This window comes from Telmatherina bonti, assembly GCF_933228915.1.
Source record: "Telmatherina bonti genome assembly, chromosome: 8".
NCBI lineage: Eukaryota > Metazoa > Chordata > Actinopteri > Atheriniformes > Telmatherinidae > Telmatherina > Telmatherina bonti.
This window is the reverse complement of record NC_136626.1, coordinates 20,585,861-20,606,232: the sequence shown is the minus strand read 5'-3', so window position 1 is coordinate 20,606,232 and position 20,372 is coordinate 20,585,861. Positions and strand designations below refer to the sequence as shown.

Genomic DNA, 20,372 nt, shown 5'->3' with positions numbered 1-20,372 from the left:
TTAGTACCACATGTGTCCATTCTTTGCAAGTGTATCTTTATGAATGCACACTGAAGCCTTGAGTTCCCCATAATGATGTAATGTTAAGAGTGGGGCATACCACCCATGCAGAACAAGTCTTGTATCCACTAAACCTGCCCCTTCTACTTAACACAAGGCAATATGGTGTTTCCCAAAGCCTTTCTGTTGATTGTGTATTTGATGTTTGCTTTCAAGAGAACCAAAACGAGCACAAGAACATAAAACAAACTCCTCAGGATGTACTGCTGTTATTGAAGGGACTTGCATAATAGGTATGACACAGTCTGTCATCTGAAAACAGAGTCTGCTTTTTTAAGTCAGCTTGTCCTTTGACACGCATCTTGCAGAGCTGTTTGTGTTTTCTTTGTGGGTTTGTTTCTTTAGGGTGCTTGAAGTGGCATTAGCTATTTTCTTGAATAGTGGTATAGCCTAATGCATATATGTAGTAAATGTTGTAGACTCAAGCCTGCAGAAAAGACAACTATGCGTATTCTTGGGAGAACGATGTTTGGTAACAACCTGTGCTTGATAATTAAGGGGCATTGCAATGTCCCCCACAAACAGACATGCATTTGTTATGCATTTAGGACCAGTGAAACAGAGAATGATGCAGATGAGTGCCATGAAGAGCTGACTATTCACAATGAAAGACCTTTCTGTGCTGTATGGTGGAGGGAAGTGTTCATAGAATGACTGCAGTTCTGCAGACAGTTTTGCTGTGATGGTGCTATGGCTCCCCCTACTGGTGGAAATGTGTAACATCACTCGCTTTATGAAGGATTTAGTTAGAATTATGTTTTCGTTTTATTTCAAGGTTTTCAAATGTTTTTATGTGGTTTGTATAATGTCAAGTAGTGATTAGTCCATGATATCACGTTGCTATTTTCAAGTCTAATATGAAATGAATTAGTAGTAATTGCAAACAGAGAAAAGAATGAGTGGCAAAGAGCTCAAACAGTATTTAACAATCTGAATTAAAATAGAAGCATGAAGTTTGACATGGTTGGAGTATTTTTACCTGATTGGTGGATAATTTGGATATGGGTATGAATGAACTAACTTGAAACTCATGACACAACTTTGTCTGCTTCTTGAGATTAAATGACAGAAATTTTACCTCTTTCCAGTGAGTACATGTAAAAAAAACCACGCCACCTTGTGGTTCATCACTGTAATTACAACTAGAGAGAAATGAGCCAAACAACAGAAGGCCTTTTTCAGCTGGATCATCCATCAGCGTGCTACCAAAGTGGGTCTTTACATGGTGTCCAGGCAAACTGGGAAGGCATCTTTGTTAATGACAATATCGTTGAAGACACATGAAAAGTCAATTTATGTTGTCTTATTGGATTTAATTGAAAGGTAAAGGTATGTTGAAACACAATTTTCAGCTTTAGCTATAGTTAATATTTAACTTAACAGCATTTTAAAAGCACAACATTTGATTAAAGTGTATACTTTTGATGAAAACAATTATGAACAAAATAGTATTAATCTTCATTATTCCTTCAATCCACTATTAGTGCCGTCACACATTAGTTTTGTATAACTGCAGTTAGAACAGTATCACAGCTGTTGTGACTGGGGATTGTTTGAAATGGTCACTTTTAATGATCTGTAACAGAGCATTCATCTGCACTTCTGTCAAAAGATTGCTGTTTTTTTTATTATTATTTTAGTTTTTATTCACAACATAAGGGCCTCTCAGATCTGCCCCTGTTGCTGAAGGTTTACATGACACTCAGGGCCAATACTCCCTGTCTCCTGCACAGAGAGCCATTACAAGACACCACTGAGAGAAGCGTGTAGATTGTCAATAGCACAGCTTGTCTCACTTCATCACTACAGCTTTTTGTTGTTGCTCTCCCTCTCTCTGCTGAAGTCATTCTAGTGAGGATTAATAGGCTGTGCTTACCACAGGCAGACCAAGAGGCTGACAGCAAAGACCACTGAGTGATCAAGCAAAGCAAGCAGATTGTTTCCTTATTCTAATTTATCCATAGGTTGTTGATTGAGTTGATGAGGTTACTCTGCAGGGTGGTTTGTGTATGTATTACACAATACACACACAACTAGCAGGAGGAAAATGGACTTTCCAGTGTAATCCCACCACTAGAGGCTACTGTTGATCTCTTTATGAAATTCAAAAAGGCACCAGATGACAGTGTACTGTGAATGATTTCACACACTTTTGTTACTTGTGATTTCTTTACTGTTCACTTTGTGGATATTAATTTCTCAACTTCACAGTGTTTATACTATTTCGTTTTAATGTATGTAGGTAGTATCATAGTGAAGCAATTCTAGCTTCAAACGTAATACTAAGTAATTGTCCTAAGAGTACTATAATCATGAATTGAAAGTTTTTAAATCTGTGTGTGTGTGTGTTTTAAAACCTTTGTGCTAATGACCCCTGAAAATGAGTCAGTGCTCTTTTGTGAGTACAGGAATTGTCATTACTTGCATGACTTGCTAATGGGTAATAATCAGATAAACAATTGCAAACCACACTTAAGAGGAATTTTTTATGATAATATATTTGTTGATATTTCTTACACACACAAGTATGTATAAATACATTTTTTAAGGCTGTTATGACAGCTTTAAAATGATGCCTGATCATTACTCTAGTTCATTTTGGGCCTTCTCTCTCCCTGAAATAGTGTTTTGATACTGGAATGACATTAGTGAAAAAGGACAGGTGACATGCACACCTGGAGAACAGCTGCATTTGTACCTATAAAAAACTCTCAGACTCTGATGGAACCGTACCAGTCACCTAGCTACTTTGCTGCCTAAGCCAGTAATGAATTAAATGCAGACAGGACATGTATAAAGTAGCTGATCAACTCCAAAAAACACTATTTGAGGGCACAATCAGCCACAGTCAAATAATGGCTGGTAACTGATGTTAAGTTCCCTGCTACTTACAGCCCAGGGCATCTTTTTAACAAACCACTATAAAGATGCTTTCTGTTTGAATAAAGTGACCTTGTAGGTGTACACATTTACACCCAGCTGGCACAAGACACATTGTGATGCTGGAAACACTTTACTTGATGCACACATAAATATTTCACAATGGTTCCGTTAAATGTCGATAATTCCAGCAGACATCCCAGCTATAGATTTGATCCGTTCAAAGAATTGTCTGTGTAGTTTCCGAGCTCCATGGAGCTCTCCCTCAACTGCTCCATCCAGTGTCACATGTGTAAGGTCTGTGTTCTGCTGTTGATGCCCCAGTTCACTCTGTGCAATGAAGAATTACACACTGATCCACACTGTGCACCGCAGTGACTCTTTGATCAGTCTACCCACTACTGCTGTTCTGCAGCTTTAAAGTGTTTTTTTCTCTTCTCCTCCACAGGCTTTCCTACCCCCTCTGTCCACCCCCTCCCTCCTGTACTCCTCTTGGGGTTGTAAATAAGCTCGGATTGTGTATATCCCTGAGGAGTCCTCCCTCATCTGCACTTCCTCACTGCTGCAACCCTTTCTGACACCCCTGCCCACCCAAACTCCACTGCTTATGCTGCTTAGGAGGGCCAAGGAGATGCTCAGATGATCCATTGGTTTATTCTGAGCCCACATTGCCTGTACTGCCCTGGACAGGGAAGAGTAACTAGTGCGAGAAAACCCTTGGAGGGTGCTGTGAGCACCCTGTGAGGCCTGCGTGCCACGCCTGGCAGAAAGCTTGGCTTGTCCCTTTTATCCTGTAGCCCCTGAGATGCCCTCCCCACCAAATGATGGAGGTGAGTAAAAGAATTTCCCGTCTGTCAGGACTGATGGTTTGTCCTTGTACACACAGTGTGGCACAAGTACGGATTCACACATAACACGGACGTCGTAATTTAAAGATCACAATGCATGGAGATACACCACACTCACATTGTAGCTGCATAAACAAAATCCCACTAAATCCCCTACAGACATAAGGAAAGCACATTAGAAGAATCCAGTTCCTTAGCATTCTGGAGCACAAGCTGTGACTGTATCTAGTCTTGTGTGCTTTCTCCTCCAGAGGATCAAGGAACATCCCCCGTGAACGTGCCATCTGTGGGCTCTTATCAGAGCAGCGGGAAGAGGAAGGTGCACACCAAAAAGAGGAAAAGCACTATCACTGCCAACGTTGCAGGCACCAAATACGAGATTGGTATGTTACTTTCATTCTAATAACATGAACAACTATATGTAAAATAACTAAACAAAACCATGTACAAACAATAGTCAGCAGTGGATAAAGTACTTGGTATTATGATAAGAGTCTTGTATTGCTGAGTTTTTTTCTGTGACACATTAGTTCTGTGAAAGTTGGTTTTCATTAATGATGGCTGATGGTAGACTGAAAGACTCCTGAAACGGCTCAGTAGCACTAATTTAAGTTGGATCATTGCTAAAACCTTCATTAAAACGTTTTCAATATACTGCTTAGACAGATAGACTACTTAGACAGGATAACCATTGTTGGACACACACAGAGATTTGTGTTATTTGCTAGGCTAATTTCTGTTAATGTGATACATTATGTTTAATTCTTTGAATTTTACGTTTGCTAATTTCTTCTGATTTTTACCAACATTTTGGGCGGTCCGACTCCTGCAGGAAAGATTTGAGTGCTTACACAATATACTGATTATTAATTGTAGAAACAGCTCTGTGTTGCTTGGTAAGTCTCTAAAAACACCACAAATCCATTGTCAGTGTTGTCTGCGAATCTAATTTGATGGGGTAGATTGTTTGAAGGAGTTTGTTCTTATTCATTGCATTAAATTAAACCTGAAAAAGCTGCCTCCCAGCTTAATGGCTCACAAAATCGGCTCTGCCTTATATACATACATAAATCTTTGTTGAGGTAACTTAACTTGGCAGTAAGGTTTTTTTTTTGAGATTGGCTGAAACAGCACTGTAAGCACTCCTCACGTGTTCAGTATATTGTGTGGTAGCAGCGCTCTCAGGGGTGAGCTGCAACGAATGAAACTAAGGAGTCAGCAGCAGCAAGTGAAGTTGGAAACTGCTGGGATCCTGTAGGTAGATGGAAGTCCAGCTGTGAGTCAGTCAGCTAGCTGTGATGAGACCCTCACAGAGGCCATTTTAAGAGTACTTCAGGTCTATTCTGAGAGAAAATGAACACCATAGTCCAGATGGATGCCTGGTTTGTGCTTTTTTTTTCTGCAGTTGTCTTCTTTTGTTTCAGAGCTGAAAGGATTACAGGTACAAGTTAAAGGTGTGGCAAAATTGTGTTGAAAACCTGCTCAACACCCACAGAGGAGAAAATGTAAAGCAGACTTCTGTTTTGTAAGATGTGTCAGAAGAGGATCGATAATGACTTTGTTGTACTCAGAGACTTTTCTGCTAACTCTGAGCATACGCCCGCTGTGGTGTAAACCCTCCCTGTTTCAGTTAGCAAAACACAGTTAGTCTCCACTGACGCTAACAGATGGATGAAGTCATATCGGAAACATCTTTTTCCCATTCAGTGCCATCACGCAACATTAGGCAAGCCTTCTCCAGGTTTGTGGGAGCTTTCAAGAAATTAATTAATACCTTGTTTCGTTAGGGCACATGAATTTTTCATTACTCTTTGAATAATGAATACTTGTTGGATTAATGTCCAAATGGGCTGCCACCTATCTCTCATACTACGGGGTTTCCAGTGGGATTTGAATGCATTACAGTCTATTAATTTATCTTTTTCAAGAGAGGCATTACGATTAGCTGCTCTGCAGCCGCTCTATGAATGGTAAATATTGCTGTGAGCTTTTTGATTTATAAGCCCCCAGATACATATATCTTAATGAATGCAAAGACAACTATTAAACCTTGCAAAATGTTTGAGGTAATGATCTTTAAAGCAAAAATCTTTGTTTTATGGATCCTCATGATATGATATTTTTCATGTATAACTCAGCCTGCACGTTGCTTTGCTGTTACAGATAAAACTGGTTGATCCTACAGGGGGTATTTTTGGGGAAATTATCTTTGTGTGAGACTGCTTACGTTCCCTATGAATGCAATACGAGCTCATATTTTTTTTTCCCAGTTCGTATTGCCATCAGTGAGATGGGTTTCATCAAGACACGTGATGATGATGAGACTGCCAACCTCATCTGGAATGACTCAGCTGTGCAACATGAGAAAATCGCTGAGCTCAGGAACTATCAGGTATCCAACACTGGCAACTGTTTAAAGCCAGGATATCGCAGATATAGGCTCACAGTGACCTCAAGGTTAGATAAGAGAGCTTATATGCTCTTGGTAGAGATTTCAGGACCTCTGGCTGTTCTGATCAATAAAATGTGGGTTTTAATCTTTAGTTAGATTATGTAAAACTTCCAAAGGCTAAGAAACTATAAATATCTATGACTCAGAGATGAGCTACTATATATGTGTTATGTATAACAAAAAAGCACATTTTTTATTTCTTTATTACTACAGAAGCTGAACAGACCACTAAAATCTTATTTTCTGTTACATTATGCCAAAGAAAAAAAATCTTACAGAAGCTGAACAGACCACTAAAATCTTATTTTCTGTTACATTATGCCAAAGAAAAAAAATCTTTAACTAATTAATAAACAAAACAACCATAATAATCCTCACTTGAATGTGAGATGATTTAATATCTTTACTTAGTGGTGTGTAAGTCATAAAACATTAACGAAATACATAAACATGAAATATCAGCTCAAATGAAATTTTTTATGGTATCACCATAATTATAGCACAAAAAAAAGAACACAAAATGTGACTTCCAAGATGTATGATGACGTGGATATATAATCATGACTGGATCACATTTTTAATATTCCTAACCACTTTTTATTGTAAAACTAACTGGCTAATACCATCCATCCATCTTCTGCCGCTTATCCGGGGTCGGGTCGCGGGGGCAGCAGCCTAAGCAGGGAAGCCCAGACTTCCCTCTCCCCAGCCACATTTGCCAACTCTGCGGGGGGGATCCCGAGGCGTTCCCAGGCCAGCCGAGAGATATAATCCCTCCAGCGTGTCCTGGGTCTTCCCCGGGGTCTCCTCCCAGAGGGACGTGCCTGGAACACCTCACCAGGGAGGCGTCCAGGAGGCATCCTGACCAGATGCCCGAGCCACCTCAACTGGTTCCTCTCGATGCGAAGGAGCAGCGGCTCTACTCTGAGCCCCTCCCGGATGACCGAGTTCCTCACCCTATCTCTAAGGGTGAGCCCGGCCACCCTGCGGAGGAAACTCATTTCAGCCGCCTGTATACGAGATCTCGTTCTTTCGGTCACGACCCACAGCTCATGACCATAGGTGAGGGTAGGAACGCAGATCGACTGGTAAATCGAGAGCTTCGCCTTCTGGCTCAGCTCCTTCTTCACCACGACAGACCGGCGCAGAGTCCGCATTACTGCAGACGCCGCACCGATCCGTCTGTCGATCTCGCGCTCCATCCTTCCCTCACTCGTGAACAAGACCCCGAGATATTTAAACTCCTCCACTTGAGGCAGGACCTGACCCCCGACCCGGAGAGGGCAATCCACCCTATTCCGGCTGAGGACCATGGTCTCAGATTTTGAGGTGCTGATTCTCATCCCAGCCGCTTCACACTCGGCCGCGAATCGCTCAAGCGAGAGCTGGAGATCACGACCAGATGAAGCCAACAGGACCACGTCATCCGCAAAAAGCAGGGACCCAATCCTGAGGCCACCAAGTCGGATCCCCTCAACACCTTGGCTGCGCCTAGAAATTCTGTCCATATAAGTTATGAACAGAATCGGTGATAAAGGGCAGCCTTGGCGGAGTCCAACCCTCACCGGAAACTGATCCGACTTACTACCGGCAATGCGGACCAAGCTCTGACACCTGTCGTACAGGGACCGGACAGCTCGTACAAGGGGGTCCGGTACCCCATACTCCCGGAGTACCCCCCACAGGAGCCCCTCGAATGCCTTCTCCAGGTCCACAAAGCACATGTAGACTGGTTGGGCAAACTCCCATGCCCCCCCCCAGGACCCCAGAGAGGGTATAGAGCTGGTCCACTGTTCCGCGACCAGGACGAAAACCACACTGCTCCTCCTCAATCCGGGATTCGACTGTCCGGCGGACCCTCCTCTCCAGGACCCCTGAATAGACCTTACCAGGGAGGCTGAGGAGTGTGATTCCCCTGTAACTGGAACACACCCTCCGGTCCCCCTTCTTAAAAAGGGGGACCACCACCCCAGTCTGCCAATCCAGCGGTACTGCCCCCGATGTCCACGCGATGCTGCAGAGGCGTGTCAGCCAGGACAGCCCCATAGCATCCAGAGCCTTAAGGAACTCCGGGCGGATCTCATCCACCCCCGGGGCCTTGCCGCCAAGGAGCTTTTTGACCACCTCAGCGACTTCAGCCCCAGAGATAGGAGAGTCCACCCCTGAGTCCACCAGCTCTGCTCCCTCATGGGAAGACGTGTTGGTAGGATTGAGGAGGTCTTCGAAGTATTCCCTCCACCGACCCACAACGTCCCGAGTTGAGGTCAGCAGCTCCCCACCTCCACTGTACACAATATTGATGGAGCACTGCTTCCCCCTCCTGAGCCGCCGGATGGTGGACCAGAATCTCCTCGAAGCCGTCCGGAAGTCTTTCTCCATGGCCTCGCCGAATTCCTCCCATGCCCGAATTTTTGCCTCGGCAACAGCCGAAGCCGCATGCCGCTTAGCCCGCCGGTACCCATAAGCTGCCTCCAGAGTCCCACAGGCCAAGAAGGCTCGATAGGACTCCTCCTTCAGCTTGACGGCATCCCTCACTGCTGGTGTCCACCAACGAGTCCTGGGATTACCGCCACGACAGGCACCAACTACCTTACAGCCACAGCTCCGGCTGGCCGCCTCAGCAATAGAGGCACGGAACACAGCCCATTCGGACTCAATGTCCCCCACCTCACTCGGGACATGTTCGAAGCTCTGCTGAAGGTGGGAGTTGAAGCTCGCTCTGACAGGGGACTCAGCCAGATGTTCCCAGCAGACCCTCACAACACGTTTGGGCCTGCCAGCTCTGACCGGCTTCCTCCCCCACCATCTGAGCCAACTCACCACCAGGTGGTGATCAGTTGACAGCTCCGCCCCCCTCTTCACCCGAGTGTCCAAGGCATGTGGCCGCAGGTCCGACGATACGACTACAAAGTCGATCATTGAACTGCGGCCCAGGGAATCCTGATGCCAGGTGTACATATGGACACTTTTATGCTGGAACATGGTGTTCGTTATAGACAATCCATGACGAGCACAGAAGTCCAATAACAAAACACCATTTGGGTTCAGAGGGGGGGGACCATGCCTCCCAATCACTCCCCTCCAGGTCTCACTGTCATTGCCCACGTGAGCATTGAAGTCCCCCAGCAGAACAATGGAGTCCCCAGAAGGAGCACCCTCCAGCACTCCCTACAAGGACCCCAGAAAGGGTGGGTACTCTGAACTGCTGTTCGGTGCATAAGCACAGAAAACAGTCAGGACCCGTCCCCCCACCCGGAGGCGGAGGGAAACTACCCTTTCATCCACCGGGGTAAACCCTAACGTGCAGGCACCAAGCTGGGGGCTGATGAGAATGCCCACACCTGCTCGGCGCTAATACGTAAAGTTTAAACCATGTGGCAAGTTGTGGTTTATTAGTAATGTGTTACTGTTTGACAAGGAACACTAGTGAATATATGTTCACCAGTGCATAAACACATGTAAATGGTGTACCGATTTCCAGGCTTTGCAGAGGTATAGCAGCAACGGAGGAAGGTAGTGAGAACAGATAGCAGGAGGTGAATAATGAAGCTGGAGAAAGAAGTTCTAATTGAAGATTCAGTAAAATGGTATAGAAGAAGTTGTAAATGAAAAAGAATATCTATATTTCCAAAGAGAGAGACAGTAGATAGGAAATAGTGATGCACTGTACACAGTAAGAGGCAGCACAGAGATGGAAGAGATTGACAGCTAGACTGACAAGCTGTGAGCAGCAGGAGCCAGTAGGGAATGTATCAAATGTCACAAGTGATGCTGATAAGAAGAACCTAAGCAACAAGGGTTGCTCTGAGTTCTTTGTACTGGTCTGAGAGTGATTTTACCTCTATTTGACCCCTCTGTCCCACTGAATGAACTTATCTGCTCTCTCTCAGCTGCAAGCATTACTGATCCATCTTCCAGAGGACTTATTTGATTAGACCGGGCACTAATGATCGATTAAATCACAAGCCAGTCAAAAAGAGTATGGCTTTTTCAGAAAGGGGGCAGCAGGAGTTCAGCTAAGTAGAGTGAATATTACAAATAGTGTAACAGCTTAACTTGATGTAATATTGCTAATGTATCACAGAGAACTGATGCGTTGCTGTTATCTTCATTTAGTTATGTTGTTTCCTTGGTTCTTGCCACTGTGTTGCTTCATGAGATAATTCTCACATGAAAAGTAGATGTCCCTCAACAATTGGTTTTGATTTCCACTAACATGCCACATAGTCTTGTGGCATTGGCATAATTGTACAATCTCCTCCAAATCCCTAATTATGTCTGTCTCGTTTGTATAATAATCATCCATTCCTGTACACGCTTTCTTGTTTTTTTCTCCCCTTTCTTTCCAATTTCCTTCTTTAATTCTTTTTCTTCTTTGCTTTAGTGATGTACTGCAAGTTTGCTGTCAAACTTCAGTTGGTACGAGCCTAATTAACGCCCCTGTTCAGGCTCATTTGGTCAAAGAATACAGAAAACTCAGAGTTTTTCCCTTTACATCCACCCCCTTTTGGCATATTCAAAGCAATTCATTCAACTGTCACCGCAGGAGCCTGTGATGCAGAACCAATTACCTTGGCCCCTCTGAGTTGAGATTGATCGTTTTTTTTCCCCCCTTCTCCCCTCCCCAACCTTTAAAGTATATTTAAAAAGAAAAAAGAAAAAAAATATTGTAAGCTAAATAAGGGTTGAGAAAGGTCTCAGCATCACCTTTTTGTTTTGAGTCTGTAATTGGGCATAAATGTCAGAACATTGGAAGCTCACTTCAGGTTGCTGCCTTTAATGTGCTCATTTTTATGAAGGGGTGGGGGTGGAATTGAGTGGCGTAATGGCCCTAACAACATTATTATGTCTGCCTGTCCCTCTGCAGAGGATTAACCATTTCCCTGGCATGGGCGAAATTTGCCGGAAAGACTGCCTTGCAAGAAACATGTCCAAGTAAGTTTTCTGTCTTTCTTAACACATAAATACGACTCCTTTGGATCAGTAACAGATGCAGAAGCAACATGAGCACTCTTAAGACACAACTGGGAACTTATAGCGCACCACAATTAAAGAGAAATAAGCCGGGAACGCTCTGAAGCAAAACATTCATATTTAATCTAATAAGAAAGAAAAAGAAGTGCAAGACTCAAGGCATGAAATTTTGCCTCTTGGAAAATATTACCCTGATACACTCTCACTCTTGCTCTTTCCTTTATTTTACAGGATGATCAAGTGCCAGCCTCAAGAGTACAGCTTCATACCCAAAACCTGGATCTTCCCTGCTGAGTACACTCAGTTCCAGAACTATGTGAAAGAGCTACGCAGGAAACGCAAGCAGAAGACCTTCATTGTTAAGCCAGCCAATGGCGCGATGGGTCATGGGTATGTCAGAAGCTTGCAAGAGTCCCAGAATAATCTACCTACATTGACTATATGACTAAGAGTGAGGGCAAGAGTTAAAGGGCTGGAGAGGAAGGAAAGTAGGAGGGAAGAATTTAGACGGACAAATGGAGTCCAAACACAACAAAAATAAAGCTCCAAGAGGTTTGTTTCTCTGGAACGACTGTCTCTGGAAATGGCTGGTACCAAATTGAGCATAAGAGCTGGGAGGGTGTGGTGAATCTCATTGCGGGCTTCATTGTCCTCCATGGTCACTCTTTCCATAAATCAGTGATTATCGCTGCCAGTGGGGACACACACACACACACACACATATCCACTCTGTCCCTGGCAGTTCCTCTACTTCCTTCCCTGAAGGTCTCTGCATGTGATTATTGGATTCTTTTATGAGGCACCATCAGCAGAGACCAGTCAGATTAGAAAATGGACAAAGATGGCGGCTGCAGGGGACTCTGTCTCTCAATCGCATCTCTTTAGGAAAAGATGAGCTGGCTGCGGTACCTGAATGCATATTTCATACCTGCAGTCCCATGGGCTGAGAGCAACCTCAGGTTGTGATGTTGCAGTTTCTTTAAATTGTATTGTGTATGTTCCCTTCCTGAGAATTAAAATCACGAGCTGGCTATTCAGCTTTTCCCATACTGCTAGAGTTGTATAAACTTTATACCATTCAGACAGAAATGTCCATGTTTTAGATGCATTCATGCAATCAGAGGCAAATTCTAACAATTAGCCCTCTAATGAAGCTTTTCAGTTTGGTTGACAGTTCAACCTGCATGACTGAGTGCATCTGAGGGACTTTTAAGGCAGTAGTTAGTCTTGTTTATATATTTAGAGGTAATATTAATATTTTATCTTTGCGATGTGTGTAAATAGTTGTGCAAAATGAATGAAAGAGAGTATCCATCACACACAGCATTAAAGCTAACTGTGGTCTGAGTTAATTTCCTCACTAGCTTTGTCAAGAAAGCTGAGCATTAAATGGTTGGCTGAGCGTGGGAGCTTTGCTTTAAGTGATGGAGACTTTGATATTGATCACAAGGTCCCCTACTTTAAAAAGAGCCAGATGAGCAGGATAAGGTTTGGCCATCTAATCTAGTAAGAAAGCCCCCAGGCTTTTGCAGTTGACTGAGAGTAAAGGAGCAGAACCTTGGAGAAATTAGGAAGAGCCCGACGAAAGGAACTTCTGTGTTTTGCCCTCGCAAATCTGACCATTTTAAATAACTCACACTGGATGAATTACTGTACAATTTTCCAGTTTAAAAAAGTGGTCAGCAACGCAAACTTCCTGAAGGGTTTATGAAAATAAAAACAACTTAACAGATTCTGCTGTTCTGTGTACGAGCCACATAAGGTTTTGTAAATAATCCTGTTTCATACAATAAAAGGCAAATTAAAAAGTTGAAATATAATTTTTTGCTTAAAATATAAACCATTCTGAAAGACTATTCAGTGCCTTTTTTCAACATTTTCTTCTTTTAAAATCTCTGAAGTCAATGTGTGTAAAAAAAAAAAAAATTTTCAATTTCCTTCATCACCAGCACCAATAGGTGGGGATATTGAAGTACAAATAGCTCCATATGCCTCACCTCTCCCTCTAATTCTCTTTGAATTTGTCCTTTCTGGTATAATGTGAGCATTCCTTATAACTCCATGCTGCACTAAGCCCTTATTTATTAAAGAATAAAGGCTGAATTATTGCAATACATTAAGAATATGAAAGATGATGAGTTTAGCTCGACCACTCAGTGGCAGGCAGCTCACAAGATTAGATTTTTCTCTCTTTTTTTTTTTTTATGGTGTGACGCGGCAGGAAATTAAGTTATATCTACCCTCCTGTAATTCATTTTTCCGACGGCCAGCTAAATGAAGTTATTGTTTATGTCTGAGGCCTAGCTCGTTATAAGGGAAACAAAATAAAACCGCGTGCAGAGCTTAAAAAGGCGAGCTCCCCTCCAGTGCCAAATTAAATAGGCAGGGGAGAGTGGGCTGTGATTATCTGACACTCTGGCTCATCAATCATGTCGTCTTCTCCTCAGCTACTTCTACTTGGCTAACTAACACTGTTAACCCCATTCTCATAATTCAGCTTGCTGTCTTCCTCACATTGTCGGTCAGGTCCCAAACATCTTTTCACCACTCTTTTTTTTTTTTATTTTGAGTACTGCAATAAGCAGACCAATGAAGTCCTCACATGTAGTAGAGAAGCTACTCACCTGGCAAGAGCAAAAGTGGGTTGTATGCTAAAGTACTTCTACAGTTTCCCCAGAACTATAAGAGGAGGAATGCTGATTTCTAATCTTAATATCTGTTCTTAGATTTTTCACAAATAAAACCTCCTTTGAGGCTTGTCAGCAATATATTTTTGCTTCATAACAGTTAACTCATCAGGTTAATTATCTGGTTGGATTACAACAACGTTGATGGTCCGTGGACTACAGGATTACAGAAACTTGAATTATGCAGTCCTTTCTGATGTCTCAATACATCAGAAAGGACTGCATAATTCTCAATACCTTAAACCCCAAACTTTTTTTAAAAAAAAAACAAACACATATGGACATTACGGCCAAATTGTATGTTTGTGCGTGTATTGTGCCTCCTTGGTTTGTTGTGCACAATTAAGCCCTCCAGGCTGTGCATGTAACCAATTTAGCCTGCGTCTCCCCTAACTATGAGTGATCGTGGTATAGGTCAGTTACGTTTTCTTTTTTTTTCATAGTGGAAGACTGTTTCGAAATGACCCCTCACCCTTCTCGCACACATACTAACTCCACTCATACCAGACAGACACACACTCGCAGACACACAAGTTTAAAGATTTTAACCCCCCCCACGCTTTTGCACAGCCACATGGATGGCCACAGACTAACACAACTCAGTATTTAGGCCAGTTAGCAATGGTCTGCATACTATAAGACCTGAGTGCCAGTGACATGAGACCAAAGCAATGGAATTAGAGTGGAAGTTGAAACGGAGCAGTGTCTGTTCTTGTTAACCTGTGCAAACTTTAAAGGCTTTAACAAAGCTTTTGATGCACTATGCCATTCAGACTGGGCAGGGTTTAGCTAAATAAAAAAAAAAAAGAGAGATAAATCACAACATTCTCCATATGCTTGCAGAGTATATTTCACATTGCACCCGTTTGTCTCAATATATCTGTTTTGCAAGTGTTTCTTATAAATGTAAAATGAATAAAGTGACATTTTTGGAATGTTTGTTGACTGACAGGGCCAAGCGGTTTGTACTTTGTTCTTCATTTCCATATATTTTCACTAAAGGTTTCAGTTGTGTAGTGGATCACATGGCTCTGACCCTTTTACTCCTTATGACAACATATTTTTAATGTGAGTGAGAAAATTATTACTGTACATGCTAAGGACATAATTGAATATTCCCTCCAATGAAGGTGACTATAGCGTGTATAATTTATGGTTATTATTCCCCCCAAAAAAGCAGTAGGCCAAAGGTAATGTTGGGATATGAAGAGTGAAAGAATTGGCAGATGTAGCATACCTGAAATATGTCCCCAGCTTTTCCAGATGACTTTGAAATAGAATATTATAATGAAACACATAAAATCACGATCTTGTTTGCCTCAAATTTTAGCTTCATCATGAATATAAGACAGTGCCAATGTCATTATTCTTATTCATGGTCTGCTATGCTCCCATTTATCATTTTTTTAATTATCTTTTTTGTCTTTAGCATGCCATATTTTATTATGCCACTAAAATCTCCCCCCGAGGACTAATAAAGTTTTTTGTCGATGTAGGATCTCGCTTATTCGTAACTGTGAGAAGCTGCCAGCCCAGGAGCACTTAATCGTTCAGGAGTACTTGGAGAAGCCCTTCCTCATGGAGGGATACAAGTTTGACCTGCGCATCTACATCCTGGTCACATCCTGTGACCCTCTTCGTATTTTCCTTTACAATGACGGCCTGGTACGCATGGGCACGGAGAAGTACCATGCACCTAGTGAGGCAAACCTGGTGAGTGACAGATAATAACATCATTATTAGTAGTCAATGCTCTAGCCTATATTTGTGCAACAATTTTAGGGTAATAAAGACCATTGCTTTGATTTTGAAACATAAACAGCCATTTAAATACCTTTTAATAGTAAAATGTTCTTTTTGTGTGTGTGTTTGTGCCAAAACTCTGGCTTATGTTCGAGATAAAACATAAATGCTGTTATAATCATATCTCATAGCATGTATTGGTACTTGGGAAATTACTGTGGACATGCAACAACAAGGCAAAACAAAGATAGGAAAAAGTAATTGACAAACAATTACAATAATTGCACATATTTTTTATACACATTTAGATGTGCATAAGTGCAGACAACCTGTCCTTGTGTGCATGCATGTGTGTATGGTAACACTAGTGGAGAATGTGTAGATGCACTGTATGCACAAAGCTGAACAGAAATGTCCATGTACCAGATGTCTCTTGTAATATCAGACTGTTCACATCTGCCTTGAGGTTCTGCACCTGCAGAAATCCAGATTGTTGCAAATGAGGGGCTGTACAATGCCAACACACATACACACAAACTAGTAGAACTTCCTACCAACCATGATGCTTATCTGAAAGATGAACGCGCACACACACACACACACACACACACACACACACACACACACACACACACACACACACACACACACACACACACAAAAGCATTTTGAACCCCTCCGGAGACACAAGTTTTTACAGTCTCAATCTGTGGCACGTAATGGTGACTGAGACAGGATGCAGGGATGGATCTTCAATCCCACAGAGTGACTTCCAGTAAGCCATGAGGAGTACAGTGTTATAGCCTTAGAGGCTAAGGAAAGGGATGTCTTCAAGTGAAAGGAATTATGTTCAAAGATATGTAGACCACCAGGGTCGCACAGTGCAGCTGTGCAGTGTGGAAAATATGGGGAACTGCAGCTTTGTCAGATTTTGGTAATCTTTAACGTTAATATCACTTACTCTGATGATTATTATCATTGTTAGATGTATATTTAAAATTGACAGCACAACACAAATGGGAAAAAAAATGGTGTTAGAGTTGCATTTTGGATTGACTCCAGGAAGAAGAGCTGTACTACAGCAGCTAATGCAGATCTAAATAAATACAAATACAAATACTGTCACAGGCGCTGTATTTATGAAAGTACAGTATACATTTTTATTCATTTATTCAGTTTGATACCACATAGTCCATTTCAGGAAACGTAAATATGAATGTGAAGCTGTTCATGTTTTCATCCTTTAGATGCATTTAAAAGATAACTAGTAAGTAGTCTGTAAGGAAAATATTCATTTCTGGCAGGTCTAATTTTATTGTTCTTGCTGTTAAGCTGCAAATATTTGCAACATCTAATTGTTTAGATATTAATTTGTGGTTGTTAAGGCAGTTACTGTACTGAGTGTGACTGCACTGTAGATGAGTTTAGGAATCATGACATGGAGAGGATAATTTCTACGTCTGCAGGGTAAATAAAGGCAATAAAGGAGAAGGATGTTTTGTGTCTACAGCTTACAAAAAGATGGTAATTGTTTTTACACATAAAGATCTTTGATCCTAGTGTCCCATTTAATTAAATTGTAACAAGTATTCTTTATTTTTCCATCATAAGTAAAAATGAAAGTGCTTGTCTTGAAGTGTTTGTGACCTGTTCAGTACATTCAACACATACAATTATACCCGTTTCTCACAGAATTTTGTCCCTATTTACGAGTTCTGGCTAAGTGCATGAAGCCCATCTGGTATGATTTTTGTCTCCACAGAGCCAGCTCTACATGCATCTGACAAACTACTCAGTCAACAAACACAACGAGAACTTTGAGCGAGATGAGACAGTGGACAAAGGCAGTAAGAGGTCCATCAGCTGGTTCACCGAGTTCCTCCGCATCAATGACTACGACGTGGCCAAGTTCTGGGGAGACGTCTCAGTATGTTTGCAGTCTACTCAAACAGATGCAAACACGGCTACAATTACTTGCAGGCATAGAGTCTTGGACATGCGGTTCTACAAAAGCAAAGGATGTGCAGTATGGTCAACAAAAACAGTCCACAAATTCAAACATCTGCAAATGTAACTTTGTAGTGTACTCAGATATACACACTGGGTGTTTCCACTAACCAACACACAATTCTGCCAGTACACAAGTGGAAAAGTAAAGGGTTGATATGATTTGTTATGACAGTGTTTCAGGGAGTTTGCTTAATTCCAGGACGAGCTTGGTAGAAACATAGTTCCTTGAGGGGGAGCTTTTCCTGTTACTCTCAGCTCATCCCAAAACCTTCACCTTGTTCATTTTCTTTCATCATTGTCTGTTTGAAATCTTGTTTTAATTATTTTTCCCCCAACTTATGTCCATTCATTCTTGTCACATGATCTTTTTGTCTCTCCTTTTTTCTCTTAGTTACTCACTTCTTGTTGACCCATCTTTTCAAGGCTCTGTTCGTATTAGTTTTGCTTTTTGTGCACATTCATTTGGGTTGTTTGGTCCCTCAGTCTTTGTTTCTGCTTTACAGCTGGCTTTCATGCTGCACTTGTATACAAATCACATCTAATTGGTTGTTTCCTTCTTCTGGAAGTGAATTGTATTTCTTTTCTTCATCGGCTTTATACTTCATGTACACATGTCTTAAATATTTTACCACTTGGGCCAAGTTATTGTAGTGGTAAAAGTTTTACTATCTTAAACCTTAAAGTAAGGAGTAAGGAGAAATTGTATATTACAATGGAAACACACAAAACAGCATGCCTGACTGTACTGGCCCAAACCAAACCATTTAATGGAAACAGGGCTTTAGTGGCACACCAGGGTGTCACCTTTTGGCTCAGCCATGATGTTCAGTGTCTTTCTAGTTCAGTCACTTCCCTTGCTGCACTTTCCTAAGTTGCACCACTTAGGTATTACAGCATTTCGTTCATGTACTGATCTTGAAGACTGACCATACTCTTGCTGCCAACGGTCATGGCCAAAGAGTCAGAGTTTGTTTGCAAAAAGATTGTCCATGGGGGTTAAGAGCATTGTGCATTTTTTTTTGTTCACGTGGAACACTGACCTCTCTTTCATGTTGAGTTGTTGTTGATGTGCTGAATGGGGTCGAGGTTTGAGCAGAAATGATGCAGCTTTATAATGTTGGTGTGAATTTGAGAGCAGGGTCTGACTACTGCTGTGCAAGTTATGGATTTTTCTTTTATTTGGTAATACACACGAGCATGCACATAAACACACACGCACACACACACGCACACACCAATACGCCAACGAACAAAAGTCATATAATTTTACATCTTTGACGTTTGACAAAAAAAAATGAAGGAATTTTTAAAAACATTTGTCTAACATGTATTTACTAATTTGGATGAAGCTTTAATTAGTTTTCGGACCGTGTTTTTAGAGTGACAAAGTTTTTTTGTGTATTCAGAAAAAGAAAAGGTTTTATGATATCTTTGAAATAAGACTTTCCCAGATTCTCATCATTTATTAAAAATATATTGCTATTGACCGGAGAATAAATCACAAAATCTCTGGAGTTTTTAGCATATTCCATGATCTTTTTTTTTTATTTTTTTTTTAAATTATTTTTAATAATTGCATTTGACATATTTGGTGCTGCTACTTTAGATATTTTTAAACAACAATTCTGTGTTGTTGTTTGAACAAATTATTCCATGTTTTGAGGAGGAAGTGAAGCTTTTAAGACAATCAAAACAGAAGATTAAACATTCAAAATGTTTTTTTTTTTAAATCACCGAGCTGCACAAGATGTATGAACAAAATGAGAAAACATCACACAAATTATTCTTACATAAATCATTTTCAGAAAAAACAACACAATGGTCAGTTTGTGGGAAAAGGAGGGAAACACAGCCTGAACAAATAATGACCTGAAAGTGCAAAAATAACATCATCAAAACGGGGGGAAAAGAATCTTAAAGAGTTAAATAATTGGGATATTACAAAAACACAAGCAAACTTGCACAAACATGAGGTTCTCGGAAGTGGCCACTGCTTGGGGCCTAGGATAAGGAGTTGTTGTGGGCAAGGACAAAGAACACACACACACACACACACACACACACACACACACACACACACACACACACACACACACACACACACACACACACACGAGGCAGCCAGTGCTAGGGACTCTGGGCAAAGATGTGGGAGGGGGACCAAGTGTTTGTGCTAAGCAGCCTGTGGGTCAGACTAGTAGATGGATTGACATATAGATGGGGGTGTTTGAGAACACAGACTGGAAAGGAGAGAGAGCGAGAGAGAGAAGGTGGGGGTTTGGTCTTATCAGGCGAAGGCCAGACCACAAAACCCCCTCTTCTGCACTCAGCAGACAGACTGGACTGGGCAAAACTGCAGGCCAGCAGCACAGCGTGGGGCTTGCCTGGTGAGGGAAAGCTTTGTGTAGAGTGTGCTTGTGTGTCAGAGTGAACATGTTTACCACAGCTGCACAGTGGGGTAACCAGTAGGTAGCAGCCAGCAAACATATGTGCAGACAAAAATGCACACAGGTTGGAGACTACCAGCAACGCAGATGAGCCATTACCAGCACTTGTAAAAGTCTGTGAGATCAATTTGAAACACACTGTGTCTGTAATAGTTGGTGATTCACTTCTATTATTAACATGACAGAGAAAAACACAAAAAGTCCAAATTAACCAAGGTTTATGTATTGATTTTGGCCCTGACTCTGTGGAGAATGTATGGTCCGGGAATGA

At 41.8% G+C, this 20,372-nt stretch overlaps 1 protein-coding gene across 1 annotated transcript in view; it reads left to right on the top strand.

Annotated features, from left to right (window-relative positions):
* Nucleotides 1-3,745: 3,745 nt before the first annotated feature.
* Nucleotides 3,746-20,372, top strand: part of ttll7 (tubulin tyrosine ligase-like family, member 7) — a gene marked incomplete at both ends in the record, with an annotated part of 68,772 nt that continues 52,145 nt past the window's right edge. Inside the window, 7 exons of the mRNA XM_079245021.1 lie at nucleotides 3,746-3,770; nucleotides 4,040-4,171; nucleotides 6,059-6,180; nucleotides 11,108-11,175; nucleotides 11,446-11,604; nucleotides 15,398-15,614; nucleotides 17,407-17,571. Of these exons, the coding sequence (XP_079101147.1) occupies nucleotides 3,746-3,770; nucleotides 4,040-4,171; nucleotides 6,059-6,180; nucleotides 11,108-11,175; nucleotides 11,446-11,604; nucleotides 15,398-15,614; nucleotides 17,407-17,571 (888 nt within the window). The remainder of the gene's footprint in view (nucleotides 3,771-4,039; nucleotides 4,172-6,058; nucleotides 6,181-11,107; nucleotides 11,176-11,445; nucleotides 11,605-15,397; nucleotides 15,615-17,406; nucleotides 17,572-20,372) is intronic.